A 10304-nucleotide genomic window follows, 5' to 3' on the forward strand; every position below is an offset into this window, starting at 1 on the left:
TTTGAGTTAATGCTGAAATGAGTTAAGATTTTGGCGGACTATTGGAAGGGCATGACTGTGTTCTGAATTGTGAGGACATGAGATTTGGGAGAGACCAGAACAGAATGATACGATTTGGCTGTGTCCTCACCCAAATCTTATCTTGAATTGTAGTTCCCATAATCCTCACCTGTTGTGGGGGAAGTGGAGATAGCTGAATCATAAGAGTGGTTTTCCCCATCCTGTTTTTGTAATAGTGAGTTAGTTCTCAAGAGATCTGATTGTTTTATAAGGGGCTTCCCCCTTCCCTGGGCACTTATTCTCTCTTCTGCTGCCCTGTGGAGAAGCAAATTGTAAGTTTCCTGTGGCCTCCCTAGATATGCAGAACTGTGAGTCAATTAAACCTCTTTCCTTTTTACTTTATTTTATATTTTTGAGACAGAGTCTCACTCTGTCACCCAGGCTGAAGTACAGTGGCACGATCTGAGCTCACTGCAACCTCCGCCTCCTGAGTTCAAGCAATTCTCCTGCCTCAGCCTCCAGAGTAGATGGGATTACAGGCATGTGCCACCAAGCCCAGCTAACTTTTATATTTTTAGTAGAGACAGGGTTTTGCCATGTTGACCAGGCTGGTCTTGAACTCCTGACCTCAAGTGATCCACTTGCATCAGCCTCCCAATGTGCTGGGATTACAGACATAAGCCACCATGACTGGCCTAAACCTTTTCCTTTTATAAATTAACCAGTCTCAGGTATTTCTTCATAGCAGTGTGAGAATGGACTAACAGTCTATGTGTCTGTTTTTTTATGCCCATATCATGCTGTTTTGGTTACTATATAGCTCTGTGGTATAATTTGAAGTCAGGTAATATGATTTCTTCTTATATGTTGACTTCTTACACATTAACGTTAAGAATTATGGTTCACAAACATAATTCTTAACATTAACATATAAAAGTGTTTCCTATAAAGTCAGGAATAAAACAAAGATGCCTATTATCCCCAATCACATTTATTCAAATTATACTAGAGTTCCTAGCCAATCCAATGAAAGGGGGAGAAGGAGAGGAAAAGGGAGGGTAATGGGACAGGAGGGGAGAAGAAGGGAAAGGGACATATGTGTACCATAACACATGTACAAGAATGCTTATACTAGCATTATTTGTTTTAGCTCAAAACTGGAAGCAACCCAAATGTCTGTCAACTACTAAATGGATATTAAATTGTGGTATATACTTTCAATGGAATATCATTTTTAAAAAAAGCACAAACAACCATTATATGCATAACATGGACACATCTCACAAACTTCTATTACCAATAGAAGTCAGACACAAAATCCATACTGACTTCACAAAGGCCAAAACTAATCTGTGGTGTTAAAGTCAATATAGTGGGTTATCTATCCTTACAGTAGGAGCGTAACAACTCAAAGGGACATATGGTAAGTTTCCAAAATAGAAGTGACAGTCTATTTATTGACTTGGGTAATGACTACATGATTGTGTTCACTTTGTGAAAATTCACTGAAGTACAAACTTATGATTTATGTACACACTTTTCTTTATATATAACTCCAAAAACTAATATATATAAAAGTGACAAAAAAAGATAGGATTCCCCCAGAAATAAACCTGATTAAAAAACTGTACAAGATCTTTTTTTTTTGAGACAGGGTCTCACTCTGTCACCCAGGCTGGAACAGCAGTGGCATGATCACGGCTCACTGCAGCCTTGACCTCCTGGGCTCAAGTGATGCTCCCACTTCAGCTTCCTGAGTGGCTGAGACCACAGGGGTACACCATAACACCTGGCTAATTTTTGTAGAGACAGGGTTTCCCCATGTTGCCCAGGCTGGTCTTGAACTCCTGAGCTCAAGCAATCCAATAAGCTTGGGGGCCTCCCAAAGTGCTGGGATTATAGGCACGAGCCACCACTCTTGGCCTTGTGCAAGATCTGTCTGGAGAAAACTTGACAATATGAGCATAAATTTTATAAAGAAGAGGAGAAAGTCAAGAAGAAAAAGAAAAGCATATGTGTGGTGAGGGGAAAGATTTTTACCACTAAATTTAACTTTATGACAGTATATCAGGCAGTATGAAATTTAGTGCAGGGAGAGAGAAGCAGTTCAGTAAAATCAAGAGCTCAGAAACAATACCATACATATAAAGAAACTTGACAACACAACAGGGGGCACTACAAATCCAGGAGTAAAGAGTAGGCTAATCAATAAACGATTTTGAAACAACTTGTTATCCATCTGGAAAGGAAACTTTAAAAATTAGGTTACTTCACACCATATTCAGAAATAAATTACCTTGAGATAGAGGGGTATTTCTTAAAGAAGACACAAGTGATAAAGGACTGGAAAATATGATATTAAAACTCATGTTCAACAAAGACATCATAAACAAAGTAAAAAGCAAAGAAGATACTTGTAACACATATTATAGACAAAGAATAAACATCCCTAATACAATACAAAGAATCCAATAAATCTAAAAGAAAAAGTCAAACATCCAACTTCTGCAGCCTCTAACGCCTCACCTCAAGCAATCCTTCCACTCCGCCTCCTGAGTAGCTGGGACTACAGGCATAAGCCACTAGGCCCAGCATATTTTTTTTTTTTTAAGAAATAAGGTCTCCTTATGTTGCCCAAACTACTCTTGAACTCCTGGCCTCAAGCAATCCCCTTGCCTCAACGTCCTGAGTAGCTGGGATTACAGGTGTGAGCCACAGCAGTTGGCTTAACCAACTTTTAAAGAGGCAATCAAAGAAGACAAAACTCAATGGCCCACAAAATATGAAAAAATGCTGCTTACACACTGTAGTTACTGTATACTGTACTAGAAAACTGCAGTACTGTAGACACCAGGAGCTCAAGTTTCTGGTTCTGCCACTAATTAGATAGGACCATGGACAAATTTCTCACAAATGTATCTCAGTGTCTTCATTTATAAAATGGTGAGATCTGGATTCACTAGATAATTATAAGGATGTCTTCAATGGAAAATTATAATTCCTTTAATGGATAATTATAAGGATAAAATTAGTAAATGTATGGAAACTTTAAAAAATATAATGCAAAAAACAGATCAAAGGTTATTACTACTAACACTATTAACAGAATATAAGTCTTCTAAGCACTACTGTTCTTTCAGCAATTTGTTAATGTTCCTGTTATAGAATGGGGAAGGTCTGCATGAAATCAGAAAAGGAGAATCAGTGGGGAAATATTCAGCAGCATATATCTAATGTCATTCTTGGGAGAGGACTCCCTAACCGATCACTGCAAATTGCTGGTCTGACTGACAATTTTCTATCACTCATTCTTTCATTCAACAAAAGTTGTCAATACATACTATATCCAGGCCCTGTTAGGTGCTAAATCAGAACGACATAGACCCTTCCTTCATCAGGTCCAGCACAGAAGACAGATCAACAATAATTAATCTTATATTTAATTAATTAATCACTGCTGTTCTAAGTGCATCAAAGGTAAAATAACAGAATGCACGAGTGCAGGTAACAGGGGACTTGACCTAGTCTAAGAGGTCAGGGAAGGCTTCCCAGAGGAAGTAGCATTTAAGCTGAGACCTGCAGTACATCAAAGTCTCATTCTTGGATGACACAAGCCATTAAGATCATCCATCTAAATCCATGGCTCTAATACCCGCTTTACCGGACAACCTTCTGGTCTTAATTATACTTCTAACATGCATCTTCCTATAAGGAGACAATATATTGATCCCTGCTACAAGCATTCTGGCTTGCTTGGCACTTATACCTCTAATTCCCAATCTTAAAAAAAAGAAATTAGATATTATCTGAGCTACCAAGAAAACAAATGAAGCAGCATAGTAATGAGAAAGGAAGTACTGGGTTATAACACCACCTCTGCCACGGTAACCTTTTAAGGCAATCAAATGAAATAGCTGAGGCATCATTTCCTCGTGTTGGCAAGGGGTGAATTCAGTACATTTGAGATACCTGCCAGCTGTAATTCAAGGGCCACATAAAAGAAAGGGGTGAAGTAGGAGAGAACGTCGCATGTCTCTACCTTTGGCTTTCTTGGTAGCAAAATGGCGGACTGGTACAGCTGGATAGGCCACGTATTGCCTATGGCCATGTTGTCTTTCATGCACTGTCTTCAGTGTAACTTCTGAAACAGGTCTGATTGAGGCAGCAAGGTAATTGTGAAAGGCAGGGTGGACCATGCGGAAGCACTTTAATCCCAAGGCCCCCAAGGCCATGACTGAAGACGATCCTTAGAAACATCCACTAAAAAAATAAGACAAAAAGCAGATCTAAGTAAAAGAGATCGTATTGCAACTTCAGATAATTCGTACCAATTATCAAACAACTCCTATAAACTAAGCTAAGTACTAGACAATTTAAATACAGTATCTCTAATCCTTTTCCCAATAGCCCTAGAAGAAATGTCATTTGCCTCATTTTGCAGAATAAAGAAACTGAGGCTCACAGAGATTTAAGTAACTCGTCCACTTTGGACTCCAAACCCAAAGCTCTTTCCACTTCACCAAAATGCCCATTAAAAACCGTAATGACGCTAATTAAACCCTTACATGAGAAAAAGCACAAAATCTTGATAAAGTTTAAAGAGGGAGGCAGAGCACTAGAAGAGGACTTTAAAAAAGAAAACCATCTCAACAGGCATAAAATGACTGGAAAATTCACACAACAGCATTTAATTAAAATTTTCTTTGGTTCCTTATGCACTGATTACCAATTAGAATGCCCTTTAATGTGAGTCTAAAGCATGATTGAGGTTTGAGGTCTTCCATGGTATAGAAACTAGAGCTCTGGAAAATGCCACCCTCCACTGTGTTAACACAAGTTAGGCATTCTACAACTGAGGTCTTTGACCACGGAAAGATGCCATCGCCTACAACTACCTCAGGATAGAACAAACACAACCCTAGCTAAATGACAAATAGATCATTAATAGCGTCTGCCCATAATGTTGCTAGGCTCAGCTAAAAATTAAAAACAATTAGTATCAAATACCTGGAAGCTGCGCTTTTGCGTAGCAGTCCCACACCTCATTAAAAAAAAAATCCTATTCTAAAATTTTGATGCAACATAATGCAGTGAATGAGAGCGTGGGCTTTGCCGCCAGGAAGAACTGGAAGCCAATCCTAGTTGCATCACTGACTAAATACTCCAAAATATTTCTGTTCCTTGATTTCCTCAACTGTTAAATAAGAATAATTGTACTTATTTCTTAGGGTTGGGAATAATTAATGGGGTTATGCAGGTAAAGCCCTTGACACAGGCCTAGCAAACAGCAGGAGTCCCCCAAAATAATACCTGTTGATAGTTATCACCTTTTCTTTCAAAAACTTTTTTTTTTTTTTTTTGAGATGGAGTTTCATCCTTGTTACTCAGGCTGGAGTGCAATGGTGCGATCTCGGCTCACCGCAACCTCTGCCTCCTGAGTTCAAGCAATTCTCCTACCTCAGCCTCCCGAGTAGCTGGGACTACAGGCGTGCGCCACCATGCCCAGCTAATTTTTGTATTTTTAGTAGAGATGGGGTTTCACCTTGTTGACCAGGATGGTCTCGATCTCTTGACCTCGTGATCCACCCGTCTCGGCCTCCCAAAGTGCTGGGATTACAGGAGTGAGCCACCGCGCCCGGACTTTCAAAAATTTTTTTAAAAATACTATCTTTATTATCTTTTTTAAAGACTGAGTCTCATTCTGTCACCCAGGTTGGAGTGCAGTGGCACGATCTAGGCTTACAGCAACCTCTGCCTCACAGGTTCAAGAAATTCTCATGCCTCACACTCCCAAGTAGCTGCCACAGCCTCTCTAGTAGCACACGCCACCATGCCCAGCTAATTTTTTGTATTTTTAGTAGAGACAGGGTTTCGCCACATTGCCCAGGCTGGTCTCAAACTCCTGAGGTCAGGTGATCCACCTGCCTTGGCCTCCCAAAGTGCCAGGATTACAGGTGTGAGCCACCCTGCCCGGCCTCAAAAACTTTTATGCCAGGATCAGACACGATAAAGAAACTTCGTATGTTACTAATGATGTACAAGGTAGCCTACGATCAGTCAGACCTGGATGTAAATTTCAACTTGAGGCAATTAACTCTTCTTTCCTGGCATCATTTTCCTCATCAATGATAAAAATAACCTTGACTTTAAAATAAAATGAAATAATGAATACATGTAAAACAACTAACATAGTGCCAGGAATATAGTAGCTTAATAAATAGTGGCTATCATTATCATTTTTAAAGCAAATGAGTAGCACAAAGGCAAATAATTTCTCATGATGGAATTTTTAACAGTGAGGGATACTAGAAGTTAGTGATCAGTGTATGAAGTCCATAAAAACAGACGTGATTTTAAAAAAAGGAATATTTTTCTTCTTCTTTGTTAGTATCAATAGCTACTATTAATTGAGGTCAAGTTTGGACTGCTTGCTTTAATTATATTATTACACTTAATCCTCTCAATAATGCCACAAAGAATGCATAATAATCCCCATTTTAGATGTTGAAACTGAGGTTCAGAGAGATTAAGTCACTGTCCAAGGACATGGAGCTAATAGCCTAGCTCTATTTTAGCGGAACTGTTCACAGAAGTTTGGCTCAGAGTGAAGTTTCTGTATCTAGGTTTTTCCCTAATAAAACCAATGCCTAACTCGCACTTATAACCAAATATGGCTGTAGAATAATGTGTAGTTTTTTATTTTTGTCTACAGGCCTCAATCTGGCTGCACCATTTAAGACAGGTTTCCTGGTGTTCCTGTTGCAGTTCATAATACCAATTCACAAAGCAACAGGAAATCAAAATGGGTTAGAAATAAACAACCTTTGACAGAAAACGCAGCACCCAAAAGCAGACCCAGTACATGTGAACCGGAAGACAACTCTATAAATAAACCACATTGCTGAAATGCTTTAGGCATAGATTTTCATCGCACAGAAGTCAGGAAATTTCAAAGTGGAAGTTCAATAAAGGTGGTCCTTTACCTTAAGGGTATGCAAATTAACATTCAGTTCAGCACAGATAAAGAATTAAAGTTGAAGAAAAATTTATTGAGATCCCAAGCATTAGCCAACAAAATTAACCTAACACAGAAGCAATGTGGGGAAGTGTCTGAGCTTTGAACGCAGTCAGGAACTGAAATCTCAGTTCCCCCACTTACTAGCTGTGTGACCTTGGGGAGGTCATTTAGCCTCTCTGAGCAACAGCTTCCACATCATCATTATAGTGGTATTAATGAAGCTTTAAAAAGATAACAATAATAATGACAACAATACCTAACATTTATATAACTATGTGACAGAAACTATTCTAAGTGGCTTACACATATTAACTCATTTGAGCCTCATGACAACCCTGAAGTAAGTACTATGATTATTCCCCTTTTACAGATAAGAAACCAGAAGCACAAATAAGTACTCTACCCAAGATTTGAATTCAGGCAGTCTAGCTCCAAAGTCTATGGTATTAGCCACTATACTATGCATATAAAATACTCAGCATGGCTGGGAATGGTGGTGGGCACCTATAGTTCCAGTTATTTGGGATGCTAAGGAAGGAGGATCACTTGAGACCAGGAGTTCGAGGCCAGCCTTGGCAACACAGTGAGACCTTGTCTCTTTAAAACCACCACAGCAAAACACATACACACAGTACAATGCCTGGCATCCAGCAGGTACACAATAAACTGTAGCTATTATAACAGCATCTCAACTATTGAATTTTTGTTATTGTTGAGACAGACTCTCACTCTTGTCGCCCGGGCTAGAGTGCGGCGGCATGATCTTGGCTTACTGCAACCTCCGCCTTCCAGGTTCAGGCGATTCTCCGGCCTCAGCCTCCTGAGTAGCTAGGACTACAGGTGCCCGCCACCACGCCCAGTTAATTTTTGTATTTTTTAAGTAGAGATGGGGTTTCACCATGTTGGCCATCCTGGTCTCGAACTCCTGACCTCAGGTGATCCACCAGCCTCAGCTCCCCAAAGTGCTGGGATTACAGGTGTGAGCCATTGTACCCGACCTGAAATATTTTTTAAAACTACTTGAAGCACACATTATTTTTCCAAAGTTGAGGGTCTCAAAACTTGGATTTCCCTGTCAGAAGGTGCTTTGAATTTTGGTTAGATGATGAACCCAAAGTCTTGGCTTATCTACTGTCCCAGCAACTCCTTTCAATCCAACTGTATACTAGCTTATAAATAAGTACTTTTATGAGTGTGCACACACCTAGGCCCTTGTATATAAAGTACTTTCACATATATCATATTATTCCTCATAATAACTAAAGAGTGATAATCACCACCCATATTTTACAAAATAAGCAAAATCTTTCACTTCTCCAATGCTCCCCCTGCTCTGGGGTCTTCAAACATGCCATGGAATCTTCTTGATGATCTTCCCTCACCTCTTTAACTGACTATCTCCCATTTTTATTTCAGATTTCAGTTTAACCATCACTTCCTCAGAAAATGCATTCCTTGGCCATCTCCTACAGCCCAACTAGGTCAAGTGTTCCATAGCCTGCTTTTATAACACACTTTACTTCATCATAGCACTTAATTTTGAGATGAAGTCTCACTCTGTCGCCCAGGCTGGAGTGCAATGAGGGAATCTCGTCTCACTGCAACCTCTGCCTCCCAGGCTCAAGCGATTCTCCTGCCTCAGCCTCCTGAGTAGCTGGGATTACAGGCACACGCCAATGTGCACAGCTAATTTTTGTATTTTTAGTACAGATGGGGTTTCACCATGTTGCCCAGGCTGGTCTTGAACTTCTGACCTCAGGTAATTCCTCCCCCTTGACACTGCCTCAGCCTCCCAAAGTGTTGGGATTACAGGCGTGAGCCACCATGCCCAGCTCATAGCACTTAATTTTTAACAATACAAGCTAACATTTGTGTAATTATTTGATTGTTGTCTAATTCCCTCCATATGATTATAAGCACTACAAGGACTAATCTATGATTTTCTTGTTCACTGTTGTATCCCCAGTACCTGGTACACTGCCTGAACACAGAAGACACTGTAAATGTGATGAATACATAAGTGAAAGTTCAGAAAGATTAAGTCCTTGTCCAGGGTCAAGATGAGGGAACCAGAATCGGATTGGAATCTACCCTTACTATGATGGTAGGTTCTGGGCTTTCCAGCATTGCCTCCACTGTCTCTTGGTTTACCAGATTTTTGCTTAGAAATAGTAGAGCATGCTCTTCTCTAAATGCAGTGCCAGGTAAAGAAAAGTACTTGTAGTATCTGACTAAACACAGAATCCTTATGCACCTGGCACAGCCAAAGAAGCAATGAGACACTTTAACAGGTAGAGAAAGGGCTTTTGCCTAAGAGTTAAGAGATCTGGACTCCAATATTCCTTCCTTATCACTTCCTGCCATCCACCCTTTAGATTCATAATCACCTGTATTCAAAAAGCATGTGGCAGCTCTACCAGTGACTTGTGACTTGTACCAAGTGATTTCTCCTACCTAGATTTTTTTTTAACCATAAAATGAAGGCGTAGGATCAGGTTTTCATTCTTTCCAACTATAAAGCTTTCCAAGATTGGGGAAAATGCAATAGTGTGGTTTAAAAAAAAAGGCACTAAACTTAGAGAAGACTCAGGAAAGAATCTTGGTTCCAGCACTTCCTAGACACGTGACCTTAGATCGGTCTAACTCCCTGGACCTCTGTCCCATCTGTAAAACGTAAATGACAATACTATTTGTCAGTTATATAAATGGAGAAGGGCTACTAAAATGACAACTGTTTTGCCACTGGGTGGCACAGAGTAGTGGTTAAAAGTTCAGGCTTAGGAGTCAGATAGACCTAGGTTTGAATTCAAGCGGCCTCACTTTCTGACCGCGTGACCCTGGCAAAATTATCTATTTGAGCTTCCGTTTCTTCATTATTGGAGATAATAACAGCTATTCCCTCGGGACTGGTCTAAAAACCAAATGTTACCGTCGTGTGCGACTACTCTTTAGTAAGATCCCCCAGCACCGCCTAAATTCCTAGCTGGTAAAATGAGCCCCGCCCCCCACCCATGAGACTCGCTTTGATGCCACAGGCCCCGCCCCCAGCCTTAAAGGTCAAGCTGGGCTCGAATAGGTCAGGGACGGTGGTTTGGTCCCCTGAGATCCCCCAGAGGTCCCTGAGTAAGGGTCTCTGGCACCCAGACCACACGCGCGCCTCGAGGCCCTGTCAAAAACACTCACCAGCTATTGCCCAGGTTACTAGGAAAGACTCGTGCGACGGCGGCGACCGCAGCGGCGCGGGCGTCGTGACGTCACGGGGCGAGGCGGCGGCGCAGGCATAACG

At 40.7% G+C, this 10304-nt stretch overlaps 1 protein-coding gene across 3 annotated transcripts in view; it reads right to left on the reverse strand.

The window, feature by feature from the left end:
* Positions 1–10267, reverse strand: part of MRRF (mitochondrial ribosome recycling factor) — a 66240-nt gene extending 55973 nt beyond the window's left edge. For all 3 annotated transcript variants that reach the window (XM_012458200.3, XM_064378284.1, XM_021674021.2), the window contains exons 1-2: positions 10202–10267; positions 4040–4260 (exon numbers count right to left, since the gene is read on the reverse strand). In XM_012458200.3, the coding sequence (XP_012313623.1) occupies positions 4040–4232 (193 nt within the window). In that variant the 5' untranslated portion in view covers positions 4233–4260; positions 10202–10267. The remainder of the gene's footprint in view (positions 1–4039; positions 4261–10201) is intronic.
* Positions 10268–10304: the final 37 nt, after the last annotated feature.

Source organism: Aotus nancymaae, unplaced genomic scaffold, assembly GCF_030222135.1.
Source record: "Aotus nancymaae isolate 86718 unplaced genomic scaffold, 86718_ANA_hifiasm-v0.15.2.pri h1tg000003l, whole genome shotgun sequence".
Lineage (NCBI taxonomy): Eukaryota > Metazoa > Chordata > Mammalia > Primates > Aotidae > Aotus > Aotus nancymaae.